The 16145-nt window shown below is 38.4% G+C and overlaps 3 protein-coding genes and 1 long non-coding RNA gene across 4 annotated transcripts; 2 read left to right on the top strand and 2 right to left on the bottom strand.

The window, feature by feature from the left end:
* The first annotated feature begins 678 nt into the window (after positions 1 to 678).
* Positions 679 to 2445, top strand: LOC18439677 (UPF0496 protein At3g19330). Its single transcript, XM_006849835.4, has one exon. The coding sequence runs from the start codon at positions 1044 to 1046 to the stop codon at positions 2190 to 2192; it is 1149 nt and encodes a 382-aa protein (XP_006849898.1). The 5' UTR covers positions 679 to 1043; the 3' UTR covers positions 2193 to 2445.
* Positions 2446 to 3525: 1080 nt separating this feature from the next.
* LOC148782666 (uncharacterized) lies at positions 3526 to 3854 on the bottom strand. The gene is made up of 2 exons (XR_016052672.1): positions 3776 to 3854; positions 3526 to 3692 (listed from the first exon to the last, which is right to left on the bottom strand). It is a non-coding gene; the product is annotated as an uncharacterized LOC148782666 (long non-coding RNA).
* A 3276-nt stretch (positions 3855 to 7130) lies between these two features.
* LOC18439675 (UPF0496 protein At3g19330) lies at positions 7131 to 9392 on the top strand. The gene has a single exon (XM_006849833.4). The coding sequence runs from the start codon at positions 7611 to 7613 to the stop codon at positions 9000 to 9002; it is 1392 nt and encodes a 463-aa protein (XP_006849896.2). The 5' UTR covers positions 7131 to 7610; the 3' UTR covers positions 9003 to 9392.
* Positions 9378 to 15119, bottom strand: LOC18439674 (uncharacterized). Its single transcript, XM_006849832.4, has 5 exons — positions 14159 to 15119; positions 12186 to 12228; positions 11850 to 12101; positions 10249 to 10358; positions 9378 to 9881 (listed from the first exon to the last, which is right to left on the bottom strand). The coding sequence occupies exons 1-5, from the start codon at positions 14306 to 14308 to the stop codon at positions 9855 to 9857; spliced, it is 582 nt and encodes a 193-aa protein (XP_006849895.2). The 5' UTR covers positions 14309 to 15119; the 3' UTR covers positions 9378 to 9854.
* Positions 15120 to 16145: the final 1026 nt, after the last annotated feature.

Below are 16145 nucleotides of genomic sequence, written 5' to 3'. Positions count from 1 at the left end.
TTAAAAAGTATACAAAAAGACAATTTACTTTTCATACAAATAGGTCACAATTATTCTTGTCCATCAGATCTCAAATCGAATAGTTGTAAAAGTGTCATTGACTAGACTCAAAATTCAAAAAAAAATAAAATCTCGAAACTTTGTGAAACATTTCAAACCATTGAATTTGACATCTAATGACTAGAAATAGTTGCGACCTCCTTGTAACAAAAATAAACGGTCTCATAGTAATATACAATCCTTTTTTAAAAATGGATCCGGTTTCCATGCGGTTAAGCTCACATATGTAGAAATGTCGGCCTCTTAATAAATCTATTTGGATGGATTTTAAGACTTAATTTTTAAAGACATGTAATCTCTAACATGGAGATCAAGAATATGAAAAAATAAATAATTTTTAAAAGCTAGGAATAATAATTTTAGTAAAAAAACATTTGAACGGTTAGTTTCTTTTTTTTAGATGGAACACCTACTTGCATCCCTACACTTTCTAATTTGCATACGTAGAAATGTGGTCCAGCCCGCATAAGAAATATCTCCAGTCACAAGTTTATTTTTTAGAATTTATTTTTACTATTTCATAATATTATTTTGAAATATTTTACATAATTTATTTTTAAACATATATTTTTTATTCTATAAAAAATTTTATTTTATTTACTGGTGAGCACTAATTGACCAAAAGTTACTCAGCTCTGGCCACGACCGATTACTCGTTCCATTTCGCATTTTATAACACTGCACGCAGGTTGCCCCCACCAAAAAATCCAGTTTCCATTGTGTCAAAAAATCAAGCAGTTGGCAGGTTTCGGCTGAACATAAATCTATACACCTCTCTCTCTCTCTCTCTCTCTGTAAACACACCTCTTCTCTCTCTAGCTGGTTGAGATATGTATAGAACCCTGTTCTGATGCCACGACCAGCGACCCCCTCTCACTGCCACTCTCAGGGAGAGAAGACTGCCGTCCTCTCTTAAATCCACACCGGACCGGCAATTTGCTTCATCATTATCATCATCTAAACCCGACAGCCACCCGACTTCGATGACGAGAGATACCACGCCTCGCTCCAATTCCACCTCCACGAACCATACGCCTCTCTCCACACCCACTGCATCCGTGGCTGGCACCACCACCATCAACCTCAAGCGAGAGTTCGCACTTGCCACCCAGACCAGCTCCTACCATGACATATGGACAAAGATACATTCCGCCACCCACGTTGCGACCCCCTCTGAGCTCCTCCAGCCAGGCCGCGACGCCATCAACGAGGCCCTGCACAACACCAAGCCCTTATCCTCCTCCATGGCCACCCTTGCCTCCCACTACTTTCGCGTCACTGAAGAAGCCTTCTCCCTCTGCCTTTCCCTCCAGTCCTCGGCCACCTGCACTGCCCTGCTCTACGCTCCCCTCCGCCAACTCCTCGACATTTTGCCTCATCCTGCTCTTGACAACAACAGCATTAACCTCTCTCCCCCACAACTCATATTCGCCAATTGCCAATTCCTCGCCTTCCGTGAATCATTCGAGAACCCATTCCCGCACCCTGGGACCAAGCCCTTCTCCTGCCTCTGTCAGCATTTCTCCGACCTACGTCGTGACCTCGACCGTGACCTACGCAGGGCACGCCGCAAGCTCAGCCTCATCCACCGAACTACCCGAACCTCTGCCCTCTGCCTCATTGGCATCACCTTGGCGGTCACGGCAGCCGCCGTCGTGCTCTTCACTCACGTAATTGGAGGTGCCGCATTGACGGCTGCTGCTGCATCCACAGGACCGTCTTGCTTCTCTCGACGGTCAGCCAGCTTTGCAAATAGATCGTTCTGGACGGTGAGGCGGAACGTGGCCCAGCTCGACACTGCCGCCAAAGGGGTCTACGTCCTCAGCTACGACCTCCACACCATAGAGAGGTTGGTGATAGGGGTTTATGAGACTGTGGAAGGCGACAGGACGCTCGTCAGAATGGGGGTGGAGAGGGGGGAGCACTCTTCCATGGTGATTGGAGAGGTGGTGAGGCGGCTGAGGAGGAGCCAGCGCAAGCTAACACAGCAGCTGAGGGACCTGGAGGAGCACCTCTGCCTCTTCATGGCCACCCTCAATAGGGCAAGGTCCTCACTCTGTGACTTGGTGAATTCATGCGCACTAAAATCTTCTGGATTACAGTATCAACATTGTCATATTTGGGACACGTGACATGTGCTATCCAGGTGAAACTACCTTTCATAAAATGCAGCAAACAGTATCAACATAACTGACTATCAACCATAGGTTGATTCAAGAAATAGCTCTCTTTCTCTCTCTCTCTCTCTCTCTCTCTCTCTCTCCTTCCTCCCCCCCCCCCCTCCATGTATACCCTGTTTGGTTTCACTTATGCTTTTCTTTCTTATTGTATTATGTCTCTCATTTTTTTGATAATTTTTACCTGACCCCAAATAGTTGGGATAAAGCTTGGATAATGATGATGTTGACTTTCTTCCTAATTTTTCTTGATATTTTTATAATTTTCTGTTTTTGTAATATCTATATCGCGTAATTTATTTATTTTTTCCACCCACTTCTTTTACTTATTTCTGCAATTTTCATGCAACAAACCTGTCAGCAAACAACACTACAGGTGGTGATATTTTTATAACTTTCTTCCTAATTTTTCTTGATATTTTTATAATTTTCTGTTTTTGTAATATCTATATCGCGTAATTTATTTATTTTTTCCACCCACTTCTTTTACTTATTTCTGCAATTTTCATGCAACAAACCTGTCAGCAAACAACCCTACAGGTGGTGATATTTTTATAACTTTCTTCCTAATTTTTCTTGATATTTTTATAATTTTCTGTTTTTGTAATATCTATATCGCGTAATTTATTTATTTTTTCCACCCACTTCTTTTACTTATTTCTGCAATTTTCATGCAACAAACCTGTCAGCAAACAACACTACAGGTGGTGATCCAATTTATGGTGTTCCAATTTATTTATTTATTTATACTTAGCCAACTAATATGTTCCATATTTGGGATGAGGCTTGAATGATGATGATTCTTAGCAAACTATACGTTTCGTATCTGTTATAAGGCCATGAAATTTTACTCATTTGGAAACAGGAGCATCTCGATTTATGCACTGACCCTTCGATATTAACTTGTTACTGTTTCTGAAGAATTGTCAAAAACAGGTGTGCACCATATCAAGCATTGAGTTCAGTTTGCAAAGCTGCCAGGTTAAAACAAAAATGATACAAATATCACAATGAAAATTAAAAAAGAAAAAGAAAAAAAAAAAATGAAACAGAAGCCCCTATACTTACCTTCAAGTCAGCTAGGGCAGCAGTCCTCATCCTCATCAGCCAGCAAAAGTGCATTGCGCTTACTTCATTCTTCGCATGCATTATGATATTGAAGTTTGCCATCTCCCAATGAATTCTTCTCAACCCTATACTTACCTTCAAGACAGGTAGGGCAGCAGTCCTCATCCTCATCAGCCGGCAAAAGTGCATTGCTTTTACTTCGTTCTTCGCATGCATTCTAATATTGTAGTTTGCCATCTCCCAATGAATTCTTCTCTCCTTGAGCTTTGAGAACCTGAAATAAGTCAACTCCTTGAGGAGCTTCCATACCAGTACTTGCTGCCGCCCTAGCTTCCGTAGTTTCATTTTTCTGCGACTTCCTTGTTGTTCTTTGTATGGGCTGAAAATCTGTAAGATGCTATTTATCTGAGTTTTATTCCTGAAAGCTTCGGTCTAAAGTACCAAAGTATTATCCGCTAAGCACTACAGACCTCTGCTAGGTGGTACAAGCTGATTCACTGCTGCTTGATAATACTGCACAAAGATTCAGGTTGAATGTTCAGGAGAAAAGGACTTGAATTCTGATGGTTACACATGCATTAGTTCCTAAAACAAGCGTACCAAAGGACTCGTACAGTGTTCAACCTGGGTAAATCATCAAAAACAATGATACTAAAATTCAACACCCAATATGTAATACCAGCAATGTATTTGAATTAGCAAAGTATTTGCACATGATTCAATCACACTAGAGAATGGAAGAGTTAAGAAGGAAAGAAAATAAAGCAGAAAACGTGCCCATATTTCTTTCTTCTAAGGCTCATGGCGTGCCAAGAGTTGTCGACCTAAAAAAAATAGACCTTATTCAGCACAAATCACAAAGAAATTACCACTAAATTAGTAATATAAAAAGAAGAAAAACTTTCTATTTTCCTGTAAGTGATGGTTCGTGCTGTAACATGTTCAAGCCATCTGAATTTGAATAAGAGTCAAATTTGAGCCTATGATTTGATACTTGACCTCCAATAGACAGGTTATGCAACAGAACAACCCAAACACGTGGTCTGTTGAGTTTAAATTTCAATTTCATGAATCCTCAATTTTCCAAAAGCATGGATAAACTGAAACACTAAGGATTTTAAGAGGTTGTAGTCTATGGATAGAAGGCAATTTCTATGATCCTCCAAGGAGTCGTATCTCAGGTCTTTGGAGCTTACCCATATCCGTATACCAAGTGAAGCAGATGACAATTCTATGAAATGGAACGCTTTCTTGAATTTCAGCGGAGCAAGTCAAGTCAAAAGATTTATGGAGCGAATGGAGTCCTATTGATATGTAATTGGCAATAAAATCCACGTTAAGATTGACAATGTTGCAACTCTTTATTGAAGAAATTTGACTGGTTACTGAACCAGTATCTTATCTGTTCTGTTTTTCTTCTGTGCAAGTGTTTTCTACAAATTTCTATTTTTGGGTTTGTATGTTGACATCAGGCTGCATGGATATTAGCTTGAAACCAACTTGTGCAAGCAATATGTATTTTGTTATCATATTTTGAATTCAGTAGTTTCTCTCTCTCTCTCTCTCTCTCTCTCTGCCTTCAGCGCTACCAATACACCATTATGTTTTAGGCAACTCGTGTATTAGGATTTATAGTAGAAAAAAGTTTATATAAGGTTGCAATCTTAAATTGTAGAATTAAGGGGCACCTAAAAAATCTATGGATAAAGGTTCTCTTGATGTTGGAAAACCTTATAATTGATCATCTCAACATGGAGATGTATGCAAAAAAATGTTTCGAGTACATAGTGTATCTTGCAACACATTATTTGGATTGTTCACTTTTAAGATTTTTATGTATTTATAGATATGTTTGCTTTAAACCATTTTGGAATGTAAAATTTTATAATTAGAGATAAAAATAGATTCTTGGACCATCCTAAAATTTTTTGATGCCAAAATTACATCTTATAATAGAGTTTTGAGGAGCGTCTTACTTTGATTGTTTAAGGTTGCAATCTTTTACAATCCACACCCTTTATATTATGAGATTGTCTACAAAGAGGCTAATTATCTTTTGTACTTGCAAGTCACAATCATTCCCACTCATTAGATGTCAAATTGGATAGTTTGAGATGTCACAAAGTTCGAGAATTTTTTTTAGAACCTTGTGTCTATTTATTGACAACCTTACAACTACCCATTTTGAAATTTGAGGGGCGAGTGATTGTAACATCCTTTTAAAACGGATAAATGGTCTTTTTCTAAACAATCCCTTATATTATATATATTTTAAAATATTTATTGTATGGATGTATCTTAAAGTATTGGGTTTTTAGCCTCTTGTACTAGTACTAAATTCGAACACTCGTATTGGTGTCCATGTAAGCTGCTTTATTATTATGAAATGTACAATGTTAAAAAAAAATTGAATTCTAAAGGTCTAAATTCATTATTGGGGCCTCATTTTGATCTGATCTAAGGTGCAAACTAATATTTTCTTTTATTGGGGTTAATTATTGAGGGCCTTGAACTTTCCCATCTTAAGTCTGGGTAAACAAGGTGGGTTGTGTTAGATAGCTAATAAGCTTAAAATTTTGCCACATATTACCATGAATCCTAAACATATGCTATGAGGACATGACCATTGATTTAGAAGAATGGAAAAACAAGACTCATGTAGCTAATACCAAATAGTTGGAATAAAACTTGAATGATGACGATGAGAGTGTATACGCAAAATCTGGGGTCATATAAATAATTTTCTACTAGTGTGGTTTCACTATATTATAATGACACAATGATTTAGAAGCAAATAAAATGACAAAAACGATATGTTTATATTCATAGAGGGTTATCAATAATCAATTTCTTGATGACCCAAAACTTGAAGAAGCACAGCTTCTTGCAAGCAATGTCATTCATATAACTCTTAAAAATATAAGTCTTAATGTTAGAAAGGGTTGTGAAGGGTAGATTTATTGAATATGAAATGTTTTTCTTAAAAAAGTTATTTTTTATGGTTATTTGCTCATTAAATAATGATGTATGTATAATTACCGTTAAAAGATAATGGATACTTTTGTCATATTGTTGAAATTTTACTAAAAGATAAGGGTATTATATTAATAAAATTTTTGAACACTATCTTCCAAAATACTATTGTATTTTTGTGAGATTTTCAAATATACCAATCTTTAAGAATTAAATTACCTATAAAAAATAAAATTTAAAATATAATGATTTTTTAACAAATCACAACCTAATCAAATACTAACTTTTATATTTTGAAGGGTTGTTAGCTACAGACACGTATATTTGTGAGCCCCTCCGTCTATGGAACAACATAGGCACATCTAATATCCGTGCTTTATATTATTCTTAAAGGTGTGGTTTGTATAAGGTGAGGCCCTAAACAACTATCGTAAGGTGCACCTTCAAATAGTGTCAAAAGATGTTGTTTCAATACCGAAAATCTTTGCAATGGCCTAAATAATATAGAATTTAAAAACTCAAAAATAGTATAGATCAAGCACGAACACTTGAAAATTTTGAAAATTGGCAGCCAAAAAATCCATTACAAGTACGCTATTCCCAGGACTTGAAATCTTTTTTTTTTTTTCGTATCCATGCATCTTGAAGTCGAGATGATCAATTTGAACATTTTTGGACATCGAAATAACATCTTCTAGTGAATTTTTGATGTGCACCTTAAAATATTTTCTTCAATAAAACTTTTTAACAAAAATGTGGCAAGATAAGTAAAAATACTAAGTGCACAAAAAAATACACTAGATACAGTTGACCAAAGATAAAACTTTTAAACTAAATTTAAAATAATACACTAGATAAAGTTGAACAAGATATCCTCTTCGGTGGACGATACCTATCCTCTAGATCAATTTAGGCTTTTGAAATCAGAAGTGTTCCATAAGCCCCAGGTTCTCACACACATGGTATCCGGTTGAGTCCAGGTCAAGTGAGCTCGAGCTCGAGCCCGAGGCCAACCTGCTAGGGCCTATTAGAATGCGTGTGAGAAGTGGAGATAAAATGGTTCAATTTCTAATTTGGGAGAAGAGAAATGGTGCCGAGGTCGGCTGCGGTATCCGCATTTTTGTTCACTCCCCCTTATCTCTCTCTCCCCCAACCCAACCCCACCCCACCCCACCAAGAATCCAGTCTCCATTGTGTACAAAAATAAAATCAAGCAGTTGGCAGGTGTCTCCTCAAAATAAATCTCTATATATAGAGACCCATCTATCTGTTGACTTAAATATAAAGCCATGATCAGCGCCTCCCTCTCACTTCCACTCTCCGAGAGAAAAGATGCGTTTCTCTCTCAAATCCAAATCCACAGTGGACCAGCAACTTGCTTCTTCTTCATCATCATCTCCTACTTCTCCTTCTCATGTCACTGCTTCCACCATGGCTAATTCTGTTGATGCCAGCCACAACAATAAGAATAAGAGCAATAGAAAGCGGTTTCTGCCTCCGCCGCCCCTCCACCCTCCTCCTCGACCATTCATTAAATCCGACGGCCACCTGACGTCGACTTCGACGACAAGAGATAACACGCCTCGCTCCAATTCTACCTCAACGAACCACACGCCTCTCTCGACCCCCACCGCCACCACCACCACCACCACCACCATCAACCTCAAGCGAGAGTTCACCATCGCCACGCAGACCAACTCCTACAACGACATATGGACGAAGATCCATTCCCCCACCCACGTCGCGACCCACTCCGAGCTCCTCCAGCCAGGCCATGACGCCATAGCGGAGGCCCTGCACAACGCCAAGCCCTCGTCCTCCTCTGCAGCCACCCTCGCCTCCCACTACTTTAACGTCAGTGAAGAAGCCTCCTCCCTCTGCCTCTCCCTCCATTCCTCGACGACGTGCACTTTCCAGCTCTACTCCCCCCTCCGCCAACTCCTTGAAATTTTGCCTCATCCTACTCTTGATAACAACAGCAGCAACCACGTCCACCTCTCTCCCCCACAACTCAAATTCGCCAATCGCCAATTCCTCGCCTTCCACGAATCATTTGAAAACCCGTTCCCACACCCTCCAGTTGAGCCCTTCTCCCAACTCCGTCAGCATTTCTCCAACCTACGCCGTGACCTCGACCGCAACCTGCACAGGACCCGCCGCAAGCTCAGCTTCCTCCGCCGAACCACCAGAACCGCCGCCCTCTGCCTCGTTGGCGCCACCTTGGCCGTCACGGCAACTGCCATCGTGCTCTTCACTCACGTTATTGGAGGTGCCACAGTGATGGCCGCTGCTGCATCAACAGGGCCATCTTGCTTCTTCTCTCTACTGCCGGCCAACTTTGCAAAGACATCCTTTCGGATGGTTAGGTGGCGTGTGGCCCAGCTCGACACCACCGCCAAAGGAGTCTATGTCCTCAGCAGCGATCTCGACACCATAGAGAGGCTGGTGACGAGGGTTCACGAGACAGTGGAGAGTGACACGGCACTCGTGAGAATGGGGGTGGAGAGGGGGGAGAACTCTACTGTGGTGGTTGGAGAGGTGGTGAGGCAGCTGAGAAGGAGCCAGCCTAAGCTAACACAGCAGCTGAGGGACCTGGAGGAGCACCTCTGCCTCTGCCTCGCCACCCTCAACAGGGCAAGGTCCCAGCTCCTCCACCAAATCTCCCTCAATGCACCCTCACCCTCCTCCAATACCAGACCACCTCATTCTCCTTCCTCACTCTGACTAACTTGACTCAAACGCATTTCTCTCTCTCACACAAACAATGAAAGAGAGGCTCAAATGAAAATGAGGTATACAAGTTGCTTCTCTATCCAAATCATCAAACCCCTACCTACAATTAGACACCTCTATCTCCCCCCAAAATTCCATGCAATTCTAATTGAGATGTATTGTATTAGTCATTTTTTCCCAGTATTTAAATCCGATGCATTGATATTTTCCATTGAGATGAATTGGCCCTGGCCCCTAGAGGTGGGGGGTCCCCTTGGCTCTCTTACCTGATGGGAGCCTTTTGCTTTAGTTCTGGCTGTATCTATCCAGTTGTTTACCCTTGATTAGGGGGTACTGCTTGTATTAAAAAATTATAGCAATTCGATGTTAACGTTCTCAAAAGGATATTTTCCATTGCATACATTTCAGTCTTTAAAATTTTGCAGTACTACATGAACCCAGAACAAAAATAACTTGCACACATTAAAATGTTGCATGATCATCAATCAAGAAGGAAAGAGAAAACAACATAAAAGAAGAAGAAATAAGAAACCAAAAAGAAAATGACACTCTCTTCCTTCACAAGGACCTGGATTAGAATGTTGCATGATCATCAATCAAGAAGGAAAGAGAAAACAACATAAAAGAAGAAGAAATAAAAAACCAAAAAGAAAATGACACACTCTTCCTGCACAACGACCTGAGTTTCTCCTCGCAAGCATTTAACAAAATTTGGGTCTTCTCCATGATGGAGTGAATGCGATGCTTTCACAGAAACCAAAAAAAGGTTCGAGAGCACTCGAAGGTGAATCCCTCCTGTCCTTTGCCAAGCTCAAGCTTTGCATTGTTTGCTCATCCTATGTGTCAAGATGTCTCATTGAATTCCATTACCTGCATGACCAACATCAAAGAGATCACATGAAGTAACTTGTTGAAAGACCATAAACCAGTACTCAGACCTGGCAGGCTGCTAAGTCCTGAACCAAAACCATGGAAACTGGCCAAGTCTCGCAGGTTCCCAATATTATCTTTATTTCTTTTTCAGGACTGGGCCAATTCTCTGGGAGACTTGGCCCAGTCCGAGTTTCCTGACTCAGGATGCTTGGGACCTTGTCGAGTCCTTGTTTTTTTCCATTGTTTAAAAAGGTTCCATCATTACATGTTTTAACAAAAGGTTGTATAGCTGATCAATGTCAAACAATTCAACCAAATACAAACTAAATCCCAATTATCACAGGGGGAAGGAGAAGGCCGAAACCTGTTCACATAAGGGGCATGTATTGCTTCTCTCCATCCATTCATATATGCAGGAAAGGTGATAATGGTGCTTGCATTTGGTCATAATCTTGGGATTATCTGCATTATAGCCTGCTATGACCAGACCTTGTTAGTCATAAAGTTAGGACCAGACCTTGTTAGCCATAAACGTATAGGCAAAGAAAAGAAAAATGACACCGAAATGGGTTGCTTGCATTGAGTTGTTTCTTTGTTCGCATAAGAAAATTCAAGCACTAACAGGGAAGGAAGTTAAGAGACCTGAATCATCACAGACCCCATGATTGGGGGAAGTAAATTTTCATGAATGTAGTCCCAAAGAAAGAAAGCTCAATGCAACAACAACCTTTAACAATATACAGAAATATATTCTGATTGGATTTTTGGGCCCCCTGTGGGTTTGTATTGGCCCCCCCACTGTTTTGGGGGGCTTATTTTTTGGATTACAGTCGTTACTTGTAATTCACTTATCTTAATACAATACAGTTAACAAAAAAAAAGAGAAATATATTCTGATTGGTTCCGCTTGTTAGTAGTATCTGCAAACTATTCTTGAGTGTAAGAAGAGATCTCTTTTTTTCTCGCTTCTGTTATGTTGTACTGATATTATGATATAAAGATAAGATCCTCATATCACTGGTGGTTTCTGCAAGAGTTTTTAGCAATTCACTTGCATAAAAAATGGTCTTCTTTTGAAGCTTATAAACCTGGCCAATCAGAAGATTCAACATGAAACTTCTAATCATAACCCTTGATGCTTTCTGAATTCATGCGCACTAGAATCTTCTGGATTACGGAAACTACATTGTCATATTTGGGACACATGAAATGTGCTATCCAAGTGAAACTTCCTTTCATAAAATGCAGCAAACAGTATCAACATAACTAACCAACAACCACAGGTTGACTCAAGAAATATCTCTCTCTCTCTCTCTCTCTCTCTCACCCCCTTATTTTCTTACTCTTATATTCTCCAGGTAATCATAGATTATTTTCCTCTATGTATGTCCTGTTTGGTTTCACTTAAGCTTATCTTTCAGCTTTATTTATTGTATTATGTCTTTTATTTTCTCGATAATTTTTATCTAACCCCAAATAGTTGGGATAAGGCTCTGATGACGATGATGATGATGATTTTCTTTATAGTTTTTCTAATTTTTTGTTTTTCTAATCTCTGTATCTCCTAATTTATTTATTTTTTTCACTCACTTCTTTTACGTATTTCTGCAATTTTCATGCAACAAACCTGTTAGAAACAACACTAGAGATGGTGTTCGAATTTGTTTATACTTGGCCAACTGATATGTTCCATAGTTCGAATGAGGCTTGGATGATGATGATACTTAGCCAACTAATATGTTCATATCTGTTATAAGGTCATGAAATTTGACTCTTTTGGAAACAAGGGCATCATGATTTATGCACTGAACCTTCGATATTGACATATTACTGGCTCTAAAGAATTGTTTATCAAGATAACCAAAAGCAGGTGTGCGAGTTCAGTTGGCAAAGCTGCCAGGTTAAAACAAAAAGACACAAATATCAAAATGAAAAAAGATGTGAAACAGAAGTCCCTATACTTACCTTCAAGGCAGGTAGGGCAGCAGTCCTCATCCTCATCTGCCAGCAAAAGTGCATTGATTTTCCTTGGTTCTTTGCATGCATTATGATGTTGAAATTTGCCATCTCCCAATGAATTCTTATCTCCTTGAACTTTGAGAACCTGAAACGAGTCAACTCCTAGAGGAGCTTCCATACCAGTATTTTCTGCCACCCTAGCTTCATTAGTGTCATTTATCTGTGACTTCCTTCTTCTTCTTTGCATGGGCTGAAAATCTGTAACATACTATTTATCTGAGTTTTAATTCCTGAAAGCTTCGGTCTAAAGTATCAAAGTATTAAAGGCTAAGAACTACAAACCTCTGCTAGGTGGTATGAGCTGATTCACTGCTGCTTGAGAAGACTGCACAAAGATTCAGGTTGAATGATCAAGAGAAAATGACTTGAATACTGATGGTTACACAGGCATGAGTTCCTAAAACCAGAGTACCAAAGAACTCATACACTGTTCAACCAGAGAAAATCATAAAAAACAATGATACTAAAATCCACCACTCAATATGAAATACCAGCCATGTATTTGAAATAGCAAAGTATTTGCACATGATTCAATCACTAGAGAATGGAAGAGTTACGAAGGAAAGAAAAGAAAGCACAAAACGTGTCCATAGTTGTTTCTTTCAAGGCTTATGCCATGCCAAGAGTTGTGAACTTCAAAAAAGTAGACTCTACTCAGCACTACTCACAAAGAAATTACCACCAAAAAGTACTATAAAAAAAAAAAAAAATTCTCAAATTTTCAGTAAGTGATGGTTTGTGCTGTTACACGTTCAAGGCATCTGATATGAATTTTTTTTTTCATTTTTTATTAATAACCGTTGATTTGAGCGCGTGATTTGATACTGAAGTTCCAATAGATAGGCTATGCAGCAGAACAACCCAAACACGTGGTTCGTTGAGTTGAAATTGGAATTTCTTGAATCCTTAATTTTCCAGACAACAGAAAAAGCAGGGATAAACTGGAACACTAAGGATTTTTAGAGGTGTCTATGGAAGAAGGCAACTTCTATGACCATCCAAGGAGTCATATCACAGTTCTTTTGAGCTTTCCCTTACCTCTATACCAAGTGAAGCAGATGATAATTCTGTGAAATGGAACGCTTTCTTGAATTTCAGTGAAGCAAGTCAAGTCAAAAGATTTATGGAGCGAACGGAGTCCCACAGATGAAAGAAGGAATATGTAAATGGCAACAAAATTCATGTTAAGATTAACAATGTTGCAACTCTTTATTGAAGAAATTTGACTAGTGACTGAAACAGTATCTTATCTCTTTTTCTTCTCTGCAAGTGTTATCTACCAATTTCTATTTATGGGTTTGCATGTTGACATCAGGATGCTTAGGTATTAGCTTGAAGCCAACTTGTGCAAGCAATATGTATTTTCTTATCATATTTTGAGTTCTGTAGTTCTTAGTACTTATTGGTAATTTTGAAGATCCCTGTTATTAAAAGCCTCATGTGCAGATGTGCTCAGAAGGCTTCACATTTCTTAATACATGCTGAAAGAAAAGAGCGAATATCCATAGTCCAGTCATTATTTCTAGCATTCTCACCAGTTCTTAGAGCCTGCTATAGTTAACAAGCTCAGTAGCCAATTAACTGAAATTCAAATTATTGTAAACAGGTTGTTAGTGTAAATTAGAACTAATTTACACTAACAATTTTAAAATGCTAGGATACATGATCAGAACTAAAAACGGATTACCACAACAGTACCGTAAAGAATCAGGCTCTGCCCCCTCAAAAATTAACAAAATAAACCCAATAACAGGATGATTCAATCAGGCTCTCCCCCCTCAAAAATTTACAAACTAAACCCAATAACAGGAAATGAAATAACAGCCCAATAACAGGATGATTCAGCCTGTAAAGTAGTAAATTTTAGTGAATATAACATCCATAATAAATAATAATAATAATAATAATTAACAAAACAAACCCAATAACAGGAAATGAAGAAGAGATGATGAAGAGGAACACAATTGGTAATTGATATTCATCTAAAACAAAGTTTATCAATTGGTCTAAGAAAGTTAGTGAATATAACATCCATAATAAATAATAATAATAATAATTGAATAAAGCAGTGAGTATGCAACTAAAAAAAGTGAAAAGGAAGAGAAAAATCCTTTTGAGAAAACCTCATTTTGAGTAAACAAACGTAGATTGTCATCCATTTTAAAAAAAATGATTGAAATAGAGTGACTATGCAACTACTACGCGTGAAAGAAATATTCTTATATTCAGTTACCAATATTCTTATTTTTATTTACCAGTGTTGAGCTTGTTGATTCTCGAAATTGAAGGGAAGAGAAGCCTCCCAAAGTAGCTCCCAAAGTAGCAGTTGACACATCAGGGTAGCTGCTTTCGTCACCTCCTCCGAAGCAGCCACCTCTTCGGAAGCAGCAACAAAAAGACCCCATTACTCAAAAAACCCAAATAACCAGGCTTCTTTAACTTGCTTAATTATCTTGTTTGTCAGTCTTAACTCAAAACAATCGAATAGCTTCTTTTAACTCTTTCAAAAAAAAAGAAGAGAATCTTGCTGAATTTTCTTGTTTTTCAGACTTAAATCGCTGCAATCTCCATGCTTCTTCTCAGAGCCTAAAATCCATGCTTCTTAACCAAGCTCCTTTATAATTAAAAAAAGAAAATAACTTGCTTTGATTTCTATGCTTCTTCTCAGCCTAAACGATTTCTAGGCTTCTTCTGAGCATCCCATCCAAATTTCAGGAAAAAATCCACCAAAAATCCCATCCATATCTCAACAAAAACCCACCATAAATCCCATCCAAATTTCCACAAAACCTACTTAAAATTCAGCAAACGACAACCTCACCAACAATTCAAATATGAAAGAGCCCCAAGTGATGGAAACCCACCAAACATCTGCGATCAACTTCTAACCTGCAAATAACCAGAAATAAGCCCCATTTAAAGAGACCCCAATTGATGGAAACCCATGATTTACTGTAGCTTGAAATAAGTTAAAAGGGAGGAAACCCAATTCCATAAAAAATCAAACAAAAACAGAGGGGTGAGTTTATATTTTCAGTAGACCAAAGAATCAAACAAACAAAAACAGAAGGGTGAGTATATTTTAAAGGGACCCAAGTCTGAAAGGAATTGAAAAATCTAATAAAAATAGAAGAATTTATAGTTTTCAAAAAGATATGGATTGGGGAAGTAAAGATGAGAGAGGGACTAAGTAGAAGTCCCAACTCCCAACGCAACAAGTAATGGAATATGACTCTTTTTGTTTTTTACTTTTTATTGGCCGCCTAACTCAACCCAACCTCTTTTGTTTTTCGGTGCCTAGTTTCTCTCTATCTCTCTCTAGCTTCATTCCTGCGCCTCGAATAAACCGGAGAAGAGAGAGAAACGGGCAAAGCTTGGAGATATTTTAACTTTAGCGAGAGAGAGAGATAAATCATTCAATTTTGCAATGCATCAAAAACCCATGTCTTTCCCTCTACAAAGTAAAGAACAAAAACAGAAACAATCGACACATAAAAAACATGTTTTTTCTATAAAAAAACACTCTAGAGAGACAGATTTCGTTCAAGTTTTCCATGCAAAGAAAACCTCTCTCTTTCTCTCTCACAAAAAAAAAAAACCAGAAACACTCAAACGCATTAAAAACCTATTTTAGTAAGAGAGAAAGAGAGCTTTCATTCAACTTTGCAATGCATAAAAAACACCTCCTTTTCTCAAAATAAAAAATAAAAAAATAAAAACTGAAACACTTGATGCATAAAAAAACCCATGTTTGTTCTATTTAAAAAACCACTTGCCGAGAGAGAGAGGGGGTAGAGAGCCATTATAGAAAAGCGAAACAGAGAAGGTGGTAAACGAATTTGGATTCAGAATTTGAAACCCAAATAACTGAAAAAGACTATAGATAAAGCAGGATCAGATTCTCTACAAAAACTCAGCACACGATGCCAAATAAGGTACAAAACCCACAATAAAAAGACCGGTTTTAAGAACCCAATAACAAAGAAAAGTATCAAAACACTGTTCATAATGGGAATGCCATCTCGAACTGTCACTGTAACCTACTTTCCATTCTGAAACGAAATTTTCCCGGCCAAAGTGACCGGATTTTTAAAAGCTTAAAAGGTTTTCCGGCGATAACCGGCCGGAAAGTTAGAATGTTAAAACATTCCCGGGGAATATAACGCACCTGACACTCTGTGGTCTTCAGATTTCCGGCGAGAGTTGGGATTAACTATTGCCATGAAGTATTTAATAGATCGT

This window comes from Amborella trichopoda, chromosome 3 (genome assembly GCF_054954075.1).
Source record: "Amborella trichopoda isolate Santa Cruz 75 chromosome 3, AtrichopodaSantaCruz75HAP2 v2.0, whole genome shotgun sequence".
Classification (NCBI taxonomy): domain Eukaryota; kingdom Viridiplantae; phylum Streptophyta; class Magnoliopsida; order Amborellales; family Amborellaceae; genus Amborella; species Amborella trichopoda.
Note: the sequence above shows the minus strand (reverse complement) of the source record. Positions and strands in the feature narration are given on the sequence as shown.

Bases quoted from the DNA above. Each gene is read 5' to 3' on its own strand.
- LOC18439677 (XM_006849835.4), top strand. From the start codon at position 1,044: ATGACGAGAGATACCACGCCTCGCTCCAATTCCACCTCCACGAACCAT.
- LOC18439675 (XM_006849833.4), top strand. From the start codon at position 7,611: ATGCGTTTCTCTCTCAAATCCAAATCCACAGTGGACCAGCAACTTGCT.
- LOC18439674 (XM_006849832.4), bottom strand. From the start codon at position 14,308: ATGGGGTCTTTTTGTTGCTGCTTCCGAAGAGGTGGCTGCTTCGGAGGA. The intron at 10,359-11,849 runs GTAAGTATAGGG...TGGTCATAGCAG, and splicing joins CTGCCCTACCTGCCTTGAAG to GCTATAATGCAGATAATCCC. The intron at 9,882-10,248 runs GTTTCGGCCTTC...TTGGTCATGCAG, and splicing joins CATGCCCCTTATGTGAACAG to GTAATGGAATTCAATGAGAC.